General features: G+C 51.1%; 1 protein-coding gene across 1 annotated transcript in view; it reads right to left on the reverse strand.

The window, feature by feature from the left end:
- EPHB1 (EPH receptor B1) overlaps positions 1-16,062 on the reverse strand; it is a 387,857-nt gene that overhangs the window by 170,212 nt on the left and 201,583 nt on the right. Inside the window, 1 exon segment of the mRNA XM_075548849.1 lies at positions 15,445-15,600. Coding sequence (XP_075404964.1) covers positions 15,445-15,600 — 156 coding nt within the window.

The following is a 16,062-nucleotide window of genomic DNA, read 5'->3' on the forward strand; positions in this document are numbered from 1 at the left end:
AAGAATGTACAGATGTGCTTTATACAATTGATGTATGTATATGTATGGATTGTGATAAGAGTTGTATATGCCCCTAATAAAATGTTTTTAAAAAAAGAAAGAAGAAAGCCAAACTTTATCAGTGGTGACTGGGGTGGGAAGAGAGGAGAAGAGAGAATTTTTGACTCTGAGATATGGAACTTATGTTAATGGTGGTGGCATGATGTGGGAAAGGATACACCTTGACGATTATAATCCATTTTACTGAGTTGTACATGCAGAAACAGTTGAGATGGTGGATGTTTTTGTTATGTATAGTCTCACCTAAATTAAAGGTCATAAGTTAAAAAATATGTTTTGAATGACTCGAGGTCAGTCCAATTTGCAAACATCAAAAGTTTGGGTGACACCTAGTAGGGCCAACACATAGGGTGGCATGCTTTCTTGTACACTGGTCCAGTCCTCTGGGAAATCACTTTGGTCATATCAATACGCTTTCTGGAGGATGCCCCCAATCACCCAGCAGTTACATCTCTAGATCAGCACAAATATAAGCACAGATGCTTCCAGCATGGCCAGGAGACTGGTGTCTGTAAGAGCAACACGTTGGAATTGGCCTGAATGCCCAATATGGGTGACTGGATAATATGGTGGCTGGGGATTGATGATGGCTACCCTGTCCCCTTCTCTTCTCTCTAATTTGTGGAGGACATATTTCCCAGCGACCTTATATGAATGGGCTCCCTAGGTGGTGCAAATTGTTCACACACTTAGCTACTAACTGCAAGGACAGCGGTTCAATCTACCCAGGTACACATTAGAAGAAAGGCCTGTCAATCTACTTCTGAGAAACCGGGCATTAAAAACCCCAAGGGACACAGTGCTACTCAGACACAAGGGAGGTTGCCACCCACTGAGTGGGAGATGCCATTTGCATTCCTGATCCGGGCATTGTTGCCAGCGGGGTGGGGGTGGATGGCCAACAGCATGAGAAGCGGCCTTATGCCCCTGGGGACAAGTGGTTCACAGCTTGTCCTGTGCGGAGTGGTGCAGGCCTGGGAGGGCACAGTTCTCTCCTCAGAGCTGCATGGTGGGCATGAGCACAAAGCCTGCCTTTCACTCCCAGCGAGAGCCAGTCTCACTGTGCACCACTCCCCTTGACTGGCCAGTCGGCAGTGTGCTCCTTTTGAGGACAGCAGCTCCTTCTGCAGGTAGATTCAGACTGCTTTTGCTCTTCAAAGTCACCAGGACCACTTGGTCCAGGCCTTTAAGTCCACAGCCAGCATCGTATCATCACATTTCTCAGGTGTCTGGCCCCGACTTGGCATTTTCCAGCCAATTGTGTGGAAGGCTTCTTACAAGCCCAGACACACAGTTTCAAAATAAATCACTACAAAATACAACTTCCTGGTCCCTCGCCACACATTAATTCAGGGAGCGTGCACATGCCCAGCCTGACTATGAGACCCATTTCTGTCCACTTCAGCCAACTTTCTACACAATTCAGACACCCACTGGGCAGGCATCACCCTCACCTCTGTACACTTCACGGGCAGATCACTAATTACGCAGGCAGCCTCTGCTCTCTTTGGATAGCATTCAGAATGTACTCTCACACTTCGTTCAAAGTGGCTTTCTTCTAAATCATGCTGAGAGCCAAAGACACTTGGGGTGTCCGGTCATTGTTACAACCCTAGTGAAGCCACCGGTGATGTTTGTGGGTCTCTAGCTCCGGCTTCCCTGCAGCATCTTCATGTGTGACCCAACCAGGGGATTTGTAAGGCCCAGTGCTATCTTGGGATACGGTTGACTGGTGCACATTTCTAATACGGCGCCTGGGGCATCGAACACCAGGAGCAGAGGAACACAGAACCTGTTAGGGAAAGACAGAAGCAGGGAACGAATCTAGTGCCAGCAGTCAGTAGAAACATGCACACTCCGATGGGAGTCAGGCTTTGTGGATACTCGTATAAAGCGAATACGGACTGCCTGTAATGCGTTGGAGATCTTGAATGGGCTCCTGTAGAGGGTCAATGGTCAATCATGGGAGAGTGCAGTGGGTTCCAAGCTTGCTTGCAGGTAGTGACCTTGCAGGATGCCCACAATGAAAACCGTGCCCCAAAGTCGAGCAGTGAGCCACATCTCAGACACCACCCTGGGAACTGGGCTTGGTCCCCTGCTGGCAGACTGGCCCAGGATCTCTAACGGAGTCATCATGAATGAGAGGTGAGAGACTAGCGGGAGAGGGCTAGGGACTATCTGAAAGAGGCTGCAGGCCAAACAGTCCTGAGAGACTATATACAGAGTTGTGAGCACATTGTGACAGGGTGGAGAGAGGAGAGAAATGGTATCAGGATTTAGCTAACCTAGGATCACCATGCATCGAATTGACTTGATGGCAGTGGGTGTGTTTTTATGGTTTCTGGTGGCTCTTCAAGAGCATCTGATCTAAAATGCTCAATTTCTCCTTACACTTTTATTGTTTTTGTATTTGTGGTTGCTCAAAGTAGGTATGGTTTTAGATTCACCTCTTAAATCATACACAAAGCAACTACAAGGAAGATAGTTTATTGAGCGTGTAGTACAAGGGCACTGTTAGTCCTACTTGACTGGATGAGTTACCTACTGTGTAAGACATCAAAAGAGTGTAGGAGCATCAGCGTGTCAAAGCCATTCTTATCTAGTGGCCAGAGACAGTCCTTTACCTGAAGGGATCTATTACAGATGGCACTGTGCTCCCCACAAAATATGTTTTAGAGTTTCGACTCCTTATATCTGTGACTGTAAGTCTATTTGGAAATACGGATTTCTTTCTTCCTTTAACAAGGCCATTTTCAATGTACTTGTGTTCTAAACTGAATCAGTCCTGAGCCGCAGGGAGACACAAGCACAACTGGGGGTAAAGAGATGCTGTGTGAGGTGAGTTGGCTTTATATGTTCATGTCAACTTGAAGCTATGAGTGAAGGGGTGGTGTCTAGCCGGTCAGTCAGGTCACAGCCTGATGATGCCTCCTTGTGGGCATGACCTCTTCATAAGGAGGGTCTTGAGAACCTCCCTCCCTCTCTCTGCTTCACCTTCCTCTTGGTGAGTCATGTGGCTGAGACCTGCCAAAGCCTTGTGATGCGTCTACTGCCATTGGAACCACAAGACTGTGCACCCACTGGCCTGTGATCTTCCTGCATTCTCCATCATTGCATGTAGCTGCGTGAGTCTGAAGAGGGATGTGGTAGTTATATAAGCTTTTGTCAATGTGAGGATTAAGAGTGTATGCGTGGAGTCTATTCTGCCCATCGGAGCATAGCCAATGAAGCGTCTGTGTGGGCATGGCCTAAGGATTCTGGGAACTCCTGGATTTCTTCCTTGGAGGTGGGAGATACTCTTGACTCTCTCTCTGGACTCTCTCCCTGTGAGACATCCCTGAGAAGAAACCACATGGCCCAATCTTGATGCAGCCCTGGGAGCTGGAGAAGCCACGTGGAGACCCCTGCCAGTGCTGAGATGCTTACAACGATACCATTGGATCCATAAGACTTTCCACCCACTGGCCTGTGCTCTTCCTGCATTCAGCGTCATTGCATGTGTTTCGTGAGTCTGAAGAGGACTTTATAGATTGGTTTTGGACATATGGGGCTAATATCAAACTTATGGACTTGATCTGGACTGGGCTGGGATGTTTTCTCAATATCCAACTGCTCTTGTATATAAAGCTCTTTCTTATACACATATGAGTGTCTCTGAATTTGTTGAGTCTCTGATATCTAATTATTCATTGATATAAAGTTCTCTCCTACACATATAGGAGGGTCACTGGAGTTGCTTCTCTCGTCAACCTGGCCTGACACATGAGGGTTGCAAGGCATGCCAGGGCTGTGGAAGGAGCACACCGAGGGAGCCATTCTTAAGCACCCAGTGCTCTGAATTTAGACTTCTAGCCTCCCAACCCATGGGGAAATAAAGGTCTGTCTTTCAAGCCACTCATTCACTCTATTTCTGGAAACAAAGACAAGCTCTCACAGGAGTGGATATTCTGAGAGTGCAAAGCAGGCTTCCTCCTTCCTGAGGAGGAGCCAGGAGCTGCCACAGAGGCAGCCCAGGCCCCAGCTCCCGGGGAGGAGCAGTGAGGTGGGGAGGTTAAGGAGCCTGAGCTGCACTGAGTTCCAACACCCATCCTATCTGGCCATATGGAACCAGAAACTGCGCATTTAACAGTAGAGGCATTTTCTGAGCCATCCACAAACACTCGTGACAAGACAGGGTCGTGAGATCAAGCAAAGGACTTCGTTTTGGTTTTCCAAATAAAAGAACCATCGATTCAATGAAGGCATTGACCCTCAATCTGTTCAGTTCTAGAACTTCACAAAGAACAGAGTGACAACCACCAGCAGGTGTTCTCTCGGTACAAGCCAGGCCACTAACATGGCTTCTTTTGCTGAAAGTTGACTAGCCTGCAGTGAAAGCGAAGGAGCCACAGAGGGAAAGATCTGGATTGCAGGGAGGGCCGCTGAAAAAGGGATCCCTGGAAATACGTGTGTATGGAAGGCAGACGTGTTGGCTAAATCACAAGGCAAGCTCCTGGATATTTACCTGCTTTGAAAATAATCACAAGGTAGGTAGGAAATTCCAATCATTTGGGGAAGAAGAAGTTTACTTTTATTGACTGTTTCTTGGTGACAAATATAGTTATAGTCTTACTTCGCTTAATACCCATGAGTGCAGTCAGGCAGATACCATCATTACCCTACGCTGTGGGTGAGGAAATGGACGCAGAGAGAAGCCTTGTTGTTTTCCCAGTCACAGAAGAGGCTCCAAAGCCTAGCACGTCTGCATGAGTCTGGGGAGACCAGAGCAACAAATCCATAGCTACTCGTATGTGTATCAGAAAGAGGTTTCTGTAAAAGAGCAGTTGAATATTGAGAAAACGTCTCAGCCCAGTCCAGATCAAGTCCATACTTCCAATATTAGCCATGACTGATACCAGAGGACTATGAAGTCCTCTTCAGACTCACGAGGAACATGCAATGACGTGAATGCAGGACGATCGCAGGCCAGTGGGTACAGTCGTGTGGCTCCAGTGGCGGTAGAAGCATCTCAGTGCTGGCAGGGGTCTCCACATGGCTCCTCCAGTTCCATGGCATGGGGTCTGTCAGCATAGTGACAGTCTTGTCAGTAGAGTGTCTCTCAGGGATCGCGCAGAGGGAGAGAGGTGTCTCCCCTCTCCAAGGAGGAAAACACAGCAGTTCCCAGAATTTTCCAGAGAAGGCCACGCCCACACAGAGGTCTCACTGGCTATCCCCGGATTGACAGGCTAGACTCCACCCCTGCATTCTTAATCCTCAAAGTGACACCAGACTATGTAACTACCACAGTGTCATAGACCCCAGAGCCCACAGTCTTAATCACTGCGCTACTGAAGCTCATTTGAAAGTCAGTAAAAACCATTATTCAAAATGACAGACACTGTGATTTACACTGTAGGAGCCCTGGTGGCATAGGAGGTTAGATGTTGGCCTGCAAACTGCGAGGTCAGCAGTTAGAACCCACCAGTTGCTCTGTGGGACAAAGAAGGAGGCTTTCGACTGTTAAGAGTTACTGTCTTGGCTCAGAAGGCCACAGGGGCAGTTCTGCCCTGTCCTATGGGGTCGCTACGAGTTGGAATTGACTTTTATGGCAGTGAGTTTACTCGTTTGTTTGGTGATTTATACTGTCTATATTCACAGGGCAAAATCGGGAAATCCACTTTCCTAAGTGCTTGAGTAAGAGAATCCAAACGGGCAGCGTCTGGAGGGGACAGACAAACACATGAGGGGTCTCATGACACCCTGGTGGTAGTGGTAAGGTAGATGCTCAGCTGCCAACTGCACAGCAAATAGTTCGAACCTACCAGCTGCTTCATGGGAGATGAGGTATCCTGATGTTTAGTCCCAGGACCCCCAGGGAACCATTCAGCTCTGCCCTCCAGAACTGAACTAAACGCGCTGCCATCAAGTCAGTCTGACTCGGAGCATCTGTTTGCATTTCCAGGGCTATAAACCTTTGCTGGTGGTCCTGACCTTGAGGTTAGCAGCCTAATTCATAACACCCCTCCCCCCACCCTGTGCAACTGGGGATCTTTACTATGCCCTCGAGCAGTGGTTCTCAACCTGTGGGTCACGACCCCTTTGGGGGTCAAATGACCCTTTCACAGGGGTTGTCTGATTCGTAACAGTAGCAAAATGACAGTGATGAAGTAGCCATGAAAATAATGTTATGGTTGGGGGGGGGGGGGTCACCACCACATGAGGAACTGCATTAAAGGGTCTTGGCCTGAGGACGGTGGAGAACCACTGCCCTAGCGGGTTGCTATGAGTTGACCCCATAACAGTGGGTTTCAGGTGGGTCCAAAGCTGGCCAGTCTTGTAAGAGTCCACAGTGTATCAAACCCAACAGCTGGATCAAAGGGCTGTGCCGGTTACCCACAAAGCAAAATAAGCATGCGCTTACCTATGCTTACTTACAAACCTGTCGCGGACAATGTCACGTGTTCTCACCACATCAAAAATTCCGTTTCTAGATGCGGCTGGCATCTGTTTCCCTCCCAACCCCACAGCACTTTCCTACAGAATCAACACCTCTTTCCAGAGTTACAGTCCCCGACAGGGGCGGACGGAGTCGCCAGGTAGCACAGGAGTGCCTTGCTTCCTGGGCACCGCGCGCCTGCAGAGGGAACAAGCCACAGGATTCCAGCCATGGGAGAAAATCCACATTCTCACAGAACCACGTGTTTCTGAGTCCCAGGCTGAGAGGCGTTACTGATCTGCATGAACAGGCCAGCAGGACAGTGAGTGACAGGAGAGCATGTCCTTTGGGGGAAGAGGTGACACAGCAGATGTTGAGCCTGAAGCAGGTGATTAAGGATAGACGAGAAAGCCAGCCTTGGCCTGGGGAAAACAGGTCGGCCGAATGGTGGCCAGGAGCAGGGGAAGGTTCACACCAGCTCTTCTCGGAGGGGCCAGGTGACTGTCTAGCAATGGGGTGGGGCTGCCCTGCAATATAGTTGAGTCATCTACCAGCACAAACACTCCGTAACAATGAACATGCAGCGGCTGCCGCTCAGGGCTTCCGGAGAGAGAAGGCTGCCATTGGGGCGGAGGTTGGGCGGCAAGAGCCAGCAGGCTGCCTGGGGTGGGATGTCAACCATCTGGGACCCCAAATGCTGAGTCAGGCTTGGGTGCCTGGCTATTAGTTTAAACCTTGGAGAGTTAGGATTTCTCATAAGGGTTATGCCCAGTTGGGTCAAACAACTGTGAAAAGAAATTGTAGCACACAGAAGTGTGGAAGCGCGGCCACGCTGCGGCTCCCCGAAGCAGAGCTGGCAGTTATAAATAGCTTGCAGCCTGCAGCTGCCCTCCCTCCATTCTGATCCAGGTGTATAAACCATCCAGGCCCCAGCACTCCCTGAGACAGGCTGCTCTGTGATTCTCCTTGATGTACGCCCTTTGTCTGAACTTCCGCTCCAGGAAGCCATGGACTACCTTTCCCTGCAACACGTCAATGGCCCATTCATTTCTCTGCAACATGGGTGAATGGTCGGGCTAAAAATCAAGTAGACGTTTCACAAAAGCTCTGGTAAAGCCAAGCCCCCCAAAGCCAAGCACGTTGCCATTGAGCCCATAATGACTCTTGGGGACCCTGTGGGGCAGAGCAGACGTGCTCCCTAGGGCTTCAGAGGCCGCCCGTCTTTATAGGTGAAGAGAGCCTCATCGTTCTTCTGCAGAGCAGCTGGTGAGTTTAAACTGATGACCTCGTGATTAGCCGCCAACTTCTCCAGCAAGGTGTCCTAGGAAAGCCAACTTGCCGTCAGATTTCTTGGCAACCCCACATGCAGCAGAGCAGAGCTGTGCCCCACTGGGGTCCCTGAGATTGATTTGGGGGAAGCGGATTGCCAGGCCTTTCTTCCAAGCAAATCCCGGTGGAATCCTTTCAGTGGGCAGCCGAGAGCACTGACTCATTTGCACCAGTCACAAGTCCTGGTCAGTCACCTATAACACGAACCTTGAGTGAAAACAGGCCTATTTTCATATGCTGTATCCCCAGTAACCTGACAGTCCAGGCTTGCAGATGAACAAAACGGGTAGCCTGGAAGCCCGCCCGACTCGCTGGAATGGCCCTCCCTGCGAAGGCAGCCCCCCCACCCTTCCCCTTGCCTTGATGTCCTGGTAAGAGGCTGGCACACCAAACAAGCAGAGGCCCACCAGTCCTTCACACTTCCTGCCCACCAGCCCCTCCATCTGGCGTAGCTGAGTGGTTCCACCAGCCACCTAGTACCTACGTCAGTTTCTCTCTCAGCCCAGTTCTTGCTGCACATCAGGGGTTGCCAAGCACCCACCTGGGGTGAGAATGAAATGGACACCCAACCAAAGGATGTGGGTGCTCTTAGGAGAGAGAACCAGATCCTCTTTTTTAACCACTACACAAAGGTACACACACATTCACACTTAGATTCGGCTCCTGTTCTTCCTCATGTGCACGGTCACGGTCACAGTAAATACATCAGTACCCAAATACCCCTCCCGCCCATGCCGAACCCCCCACCCCCACAGGCCGCCCACAGGGAGGGCCAGTCAGACTCTGTACTTCCAATCTGCACAAATTCACTCAGTGGCTGCTCTCCCCGGGAGTCTTAAAGCAGAGGGCAGGAAAACATGACCTAATTCTGGAGCGATGGATCTCAGACTTGACTTGCAGCAGAATCCCCTGGAGAGCTTGTTAAACTCTGGGCTCCCCATCCTCCCACCCACCACCCACCCCCAGAGATTGTCATTCCATGGATCTAAGGAGGGACTGAGAACTCACATTTCTAACAAGTTCCCCAGTGAAGCTGAAGCTGCTTGGCCAGAGTCTGCATCCGATAATTACTGGCCTGTGGAACAGCCCTGGTTGGGGGGGGGGGGGGGGAAGGAATGTGTGTGTGTGTGTGTGGGGTGTTCAAATGCTCTTGCTAACAAGCAGAAGGTCAGCAGTTTGAACTCCGGGAGTGCATTGGGGAGAGAGGAGCTTTGCTGCCCCATAAAGAGGACAGCCTTGGAAACCCGCAGGTCTTGCCGGGTCCTGGTGAGTCGGATGGACTTGCTAGCAGTGAGTTTTGCTTCTTTAAAGGAAACCATTATTGGGATATTTCCAGTAAGCTTTCTTTCAGCGGAGACTGCTCGTTGACTGATGGTCCGATCACCAGACCATCGGGCCTGGCTGCGGAGGACACTCAGCAGAAGCCATCCCTCTGTCCCTGTCATCCCCAAGAACCTGGTCACCCTCGTCTCCATCCCTTGAGCCTGCCTAGGAAGACAGTGTGGGGGTCCTGGCATGTCACCCTCCCGCAGTCTCTCAAGGCAGGACCCCTGTACCACAGGGACCTCGCTGCTGCCCTCCGAGGTTTGGCTGAAGGGGGAGCAGCTGCCAGCCCCGTCTGGGCAGACACCTGAGCTGCCACGAAAGGAATATGCTGAGATGGGGGACGGGAGAACTGATTCTCATCCTTCTGTGTGGGAAGCCAATACAAGAGTGGAAATAACAGCAAACCACCAGCCTCATCACCGCCACCCTCTGCACCATCACCCCACACGCTGCCCTCTGGGGCTCCCTGGGGATAAGCTGGAACGGTGCAGCAGAACTGATGGAAGGAGCTCTCTGCCAGGGTTTTCGCTTACCTTCTGTCAAGGCTCATGCCTCACACTGCAAGGGCCATGGTCCCCACTTTGGGTGGAAGGGACCCATGCTCAAAGAAGCTAAGAGGCACACCTAGGGACAGGATCAAGCCCGGCCTCTGCGCCTACCACTCCAGCTCCCTGCCTTCAGCTGTGAGTCAGCAGGCAGGTCCCACAGGTCTGCCCAGCAAGGGCCCCCTCACCCGGGAGAGGCTAGGCAGGGTCAGGGGACAAGGCAAGGACCTCTGGAGCCCGTCTCTTCGTTCCATCCCTCTGAACAGCACTGCTGGAGGTCACCCGATGGCTTTGCAGAAGGAATCAAAGAAACAAGACAAGCAGTGGCTCGTCTCCGCTCATCACAGCTCCTCCCATGTGGGTGACAGAAAAGGGGTTTTGTGGTCAGAAATGTAACAAGGTAATTATTTTCACACCAGTCCTTCCGCACAGTCTTTCACAGACAGCAATTTTATAAGATACAATTATCTGTTTTCACCTGCTTCATAAATTCCTCCTTTCCATTTCGTCCCCCAGTAAACTAGAAATTACTTAAAACCGAGGACAAGGACACACACGGCACGGCTTGGCTTCACACTGCCTTCTTGCCTGTGTGCTGTCTCTGCCCACCTGCTCACCCTCCTCTCGCCATCAGGCCCCCCTACCTGCTCACCCTCCTCTCGCCATCAGGCCCCCTACCTGCTCACCCTCCTCTCGCCATCAGGCCCCCTACCTGCTCACCCTCCTCTCGCCATCAGAACCCCCTACCTGCTCACCCTCCTCTCGCCATCAGGCCCCCCTACCTGCTCACCCTCCTCTCGCCATCAGACCTCCCTGTGTCTGTTTCACCTGGAGGAGCCCACGAGTACGCAGCATGAGGACCAAAGTCTGGCCTGGCCAAGCACACACTCCTGCCTATTAGTTGTGGGCAGTTCTCAGGAGCAGGACGCCAGGCTGTGCAACCCCCCTGCCCTCTCAGAACACCCTGCCTCTCTTGTCTTCCCCCAGAACTTTAGGCCAAGGTGTGGCTGGGGCCACATATAGGTTCTGCTGTGACATTCAGGATGGAGTCCAACCCAGACTCCCTCTGAAGATGTCACTTTTATCTTCAGGTTTTCAGCTGCCAGAAACTACCATATCTGCGTGGTCTTCACACTTTCCAGGGAGGTAACCAGAGCAAGCGCTAACACCGAATGGGAGTTTACTATGAAGCAGGCACTGTGCCAAAGACTCCCGACTACTGTTTTCCTTGCGCCCATCACACCCAGAAAAGCGCACATTATGGCCGCCATCCCCAAGACAGCCATAGGGAAGTTCAGTGACTTGCCCAAGGTTGCCCAAGGTCAGAGGGAATGAAAGGACTGCATTAAAAAGCAACGGTTTGTCTACAAAGTGCCAAAGTCTTTCCGACCACTACAGGTAATTTCCCAGCACCCGCCCGAGAAAGGAGGCATCGGCCTCGGGAAGGCAGCAGGAGGAGGGAGGGGCGTGTTCTCAGCTGAAGCGCAGCAAGCCCCAAGCCCACAGACTTTACAACCGCCCTTCTGCTAGGGCTTCCATTGTTCCTGCCTGTCAATGTGAGTGGGTCATTTGGAACTTCTCACAGAAGGTGGTCCTTGCTGTCCAAGAAATTCAGAGGCATTGGGATGTCACATATGACCTGGCTGTAGCTTCCTCCAAGGCCACGGCCTCTGATGCACGGCTTGCCTCGTCTCCCTTTCTGTATGGATGGTGCTGGCATGCTGCAGCACTTATCTCAAGCCCTTCCACCAGTCTTCTCTTCTTTTCTTCCCAGGCCAGCAGGGGGACAAGGCTGCCTCCTGGGGGTGAGCACATCTTGTGCCATGACTGGGCAAGAGAACAATCAGCATGGCATGTACACAGCAGACACAGGATACCAGGCCAAGCAGAGGTGCAAGGAAAGGGAGGAAGAAGAAAGGCGGGCATCCCCAGGCATGGGCATCCCCAGAGTCAACACATGAAGCTCCTATGACTTCACCTTGAATTCACACCAGTCTTTCTAACCAGCTTAGGGGTATGCCCAAAGCCCTGCCAAGCCTACACCTTGTCCATGCAAGGATGGGCACCCGGGGCTGCCAAGGCTTCTCAGGGCCCAAGACCCCCTACGATCTCCCGGTAAATTAGAAAAAGGTGAAGAAGTGCTCAAACAGCTACAAACGTGCCATGCGTTCCACAAGTTTGGGTTGAAGAAACGAGAACGTGCAACACGATGGGAATACAGTGCTGGTGCAGGTGCCGGTGCCACGAGATGAGCAGAATTCACACCGACGTCAATTCTTAAGGAAGAGTATTTGTATAGGGCACGTTGCATTTCTGTAGACTGAAGAAGATCAAGCAGATATGGGTAGCGGTGATGGCTGCACACCATGAGGGACAAAATCAATGTCGTCCGAATCAGACACGTGGCGTACAGTAGACTGGCAGATATATTATGGCCATAACTATAGCCAAACAAAAATGTTAATTAATTCTCAGGGCGCTATAGGTTTTGTGGCCTTTAAAAGGCGGTGGGGGGGGGTGCGTTTTAAAACCAGAAGATAAACAGATTCTTTACGCATTGTCAATATTGTCCATTAATGGGAATGACTTTTGATATCATCCCGTGTAAAAGTAATGTGACAATCCAAACGTCCGGCCCTTCCAGACTGCCAGGCACTGGCTTTGGCTCTCAGGCATCCCTCATGCAGCACATCCCCCCCCACCCCCCAACTGACCTGGGCATTTTGGAAAAACAAAGGTTCTTTTTCTTCACCTGTGTTCCCCCAGGGCCCAGTCAGGCCATATCCACATCCTGATGGGATGGAGGCAGGGGTTCATCTGCTCCTGTGTCCTCTCTTTTGCCACTAGCCTAGCCCCAAAAGCCCCACTCAGCCTATTGATCCATCTGGGCCCCGGAGGACTTTGCAGCACTATTGCCTGCCTCAGTCACTTCAGATCGGCTCTCTTTAGCTCAACAATGATTTCCTGTAGTGCTGGGAGACTGTGGTGACGGGGGCCCTTGGTGCTGGGAGACTGTGGTGATGGGGGCGGTGGTGACGGGGGCCCATGGTGATGGGGGACTTCGGAGAGGCGCGACCATGGTGATGTCAAGAGAACAGATGGCATCTCCAATTAGAACACTTTAAAAGGAAACCCTAATGAGAATATAAAAGCCAACAAATTGACTTTTTCATACAGTCTTTGCTGGCACACAATAAATCAAATATATAACAAGCTCCATAAACAATAGGTTTATTTACCCTTGCTTTGCCTAGCATGGTGCTTCAGCCCAGCACTGCCCGTGGGCCCTTGCCCTACACTCACCCCAGCAGGCCCGGTGGCACTGGCCAATGCATCCCATGAGCTCTCGGAGTAGGGTCCCACAGCCCAGTGTGCCTCTGACGGCTACACACAGAGTGTGGGAAGTGTGATGCCACTCTGGGAAAAGGAGGACATAGTGGTGGGACCACATGGGCTGGGAAAGGTACGTCTAACCCCAGAATCAGCTTGGCTAGAGACAGACAGATGGGAAAATCCTTCTGAGGTCTGGTTTGCATGAGGTGGAGTCAGAGTGAAGGGTGGGCAGCGAAGAGTGCAGGTCTTCTGTGTACAGATGAGAAACTTGGGGATATTCCTGTATTTCCCGGAATCAGTCCTATTGGTCCACACACTTCAGGTGAGGTGTCTGAAAGATCAGCCAGGAGCTCTAGATGAGCGGTTCTGGAGCAAGGAAGGCAAGCTCCACATCAGAGTTCTGAGAAATTGGTTTCAGTCTCCTGTTATCAAGTGTCTACCCTAAATATATGGGAGAAAGATGAGGTTTCTACTCCCATAGAAATTTACAAACTCAGAAACTAACAGGGCAAGTTCAATTCTGTCCTAGATAATCCCCGTGAGTCAGAAGCAATTCCATGGCAGTAAGTTGGGTTTAGCTCTAAATACAAGGAATGCGACCCACGGAGGAATCCACACCACGGAAGGCCAACACCTAGATTCTGGATTCTCTGTCTCTAAAACTTGGAGGTAACACGTAATAGTTTCTCACAAGCCACCCAGTGTGCAGTACTTTGTTACGGAAGCCCTATGACAAGAATCTCTACTTCCCTTCCCTCTAAGGGGCCTCATCCAGGGATGGAATGTACTGATAGGGTGTGTCTGCTAAAGAAGGGGTCTGGAGGGCCCAGCTTTGGTTTGCACAAGCAGAGCTGCCCAGTGAGCTTGAGCAGAGAGAGAGGGGCCACTCGAGGAAGTGAAAGGAGTGTGCACGGGACGGAAGCTGTGAGACCCTGGGCACTGACATCTGCAATCATGGAGGGCGTCCTGGGTCTGCAGACGCAGGCAGCAGTGACTCGGGGCCCTGTAAGGAAGGGACTTCTAAAGGAAGCATATTGCACAGCACTTTTTGGGGTCACAGGACACGCCAAGGGCAACCTCAGAAATCAGTGGAAGAGACACCACAACAGAAAACCAGGAAGTCCAGTTGGCAGAAATGGAATCATTTCTCTTCATATCAGCTCACCAGCATCAGAGATCTCAGAAAACTCCATTGACAAGAGGATGAGATTTCCCTCAGTTTAAGTCTATAAACATTGATCGAGCTCAGGCCCTTGATCTAGAAGACAACTTCAGTCCTTCGCTTTGCTGGCAAAGGCGGCACACACTGCAAGATCAGAATTAAGGAATTCTTCCACTTGGAGTGCGGCTATTTGTTCTGTTCATCCAACTGCAAATGTGCACGAGGCACTCTGTGTTCTGTGCTGCAGAAAGGAGAGGCTATGGAAGGGATTTGGCCCAGGGGCTGGAAGGGAAAGTTGCTGCTTCCAGGAAGCCGCCAGCAGCACTGGAGGCAGAAAAAAAGCTCTATCAGAAGTAGAGTTAGCTGGGGGCAGTGACACCTAACACAATGGAGACTCCAAATGAAGAGCCTCTTTATCTCAGGGGTGCAGTGCTTAGGGGATCAAACGTGTAGTGCAGGGATTGGGGTAACCCCTGCCTCCCATCCCCACGACTATCAGGGAGAAGACTGGGAGCAATCTCTTCTTGGCCTTCCATATCACAAAGGAAAATCACATTGCTGTCTGGACGACCGCCCTTCCTTCTAGAGCAGAGAATGGGAGAGAGAGTCCTGTGTCTGTAAATGCTCTGCCTATGAGAAGCACAGTGTGGGAAGGCCTCTGGTCTTGTCACAGCTATAGCACAGGAGCACCACCAGGCTGGGAATTGGAAGGGACACACAGAGTCAGCAACAGGGGACACAGACTCCATCCTCCTCTCCAATCTGGTACCTGAGATAAGGCGAATACAGATTAACTGGACGGTGAAGAAGGATGAGCTCTCCGAGGGAAGCACCATGGCAGAGGTATATGTCTATATGAAACTCAGAGAAGGAAGGATGTTATCAGCTGCAGGGACCATAGGGCGCTTCTTCGAAGGGGTGGTTGAAACAGTTACTAAGAATCATCACAAGATCCTTGAAGTTTGCGTATCAAGAATTCTCCAGGCTGCCACTGTGCCCTCTGGTGAGCATACGCTGTCCTTTGAGGGGGAGAGGAAGGCCCTTCCATCTGGGAGGAGGATGCATAAAGAACACAGTCCTTACCCTGTGCGCACAGAGAAGCCCTGCAGCCCAACACAGAAAATGCCGAAAGACTGTCCGGTTCAGCACCATGGCCAGAGCTTTCACGCTGTGCTGCTTTCTCTACTCACCTTGTAACTCCCATCTTTCCTGCCCCACCACTTGGGCTGCCCTGGAACCAAACACCCAAGCCCAGAGCCCCCCACAAGACTTACTAGTGCAGGACACTTCCGGGGGGTCAAAGTCAGCTCGGTAATAGCCGGTCCTGCAGGTGCAGATGGGAGATGCCTCCGAAGGGGACCGGCTGTTGGAGGGGCAGTGGGAGCAGCCTTCAGCTTCCTGGTTGGCCTTGAATGTCCCTGCAGGACAGGCTGGAACACAAAGAGACCATGTGGTTATTAGAGGGAGGACGGCGGTCTGAAGCCCTTCCCTGAAACTAGACAATGAAAGGTCTGCACTCCTCAAAAGGACACCAAGATGCCCATTTGTCCCAAGCAAGTGCCTCAAATTGAAACCACTATTTCGATGATTCTTTGAAAGGATGTGCAGTAAAATATCCCTTCTGGGTTCCAATGGGATTTTTCACTTGAACAATATGCATAATGGGTCTTCTCTTTCAGGTGTGTCCAGAATTTAATTGTAGAAACGAACCTAGTGTGTAGTTCAGTGCCTGGGACCTATGTGCTTTCTGCTGGTTAACAGCTGGCCCCTCCTCTGAGCGACTTATGGAAGTCAAATTCACTCTGAGTACATAAGATGGGAAAGGTCCTGGTGGCAATGGATAGTCCCGTGGCCCTAAATGCTGTGTTGTACTACAAGCGAGAGACACTATA

This window comes from Tenrec ecaudatus, chromosome 4 (genome assembly GCF_050624435.1).
Source record: "Tenrec ecaudatus isolate mTenEca1 chromosome 4, mTenEca1.hap1, whole genome shotgun sequence".
Classification (NCBI taxonomy): Eukaryota; Metazoa; Chordata; class Mammalia; order Afrosoricida; family Tenrecidae; genus Tenrec; species Tenrec ecaudatus.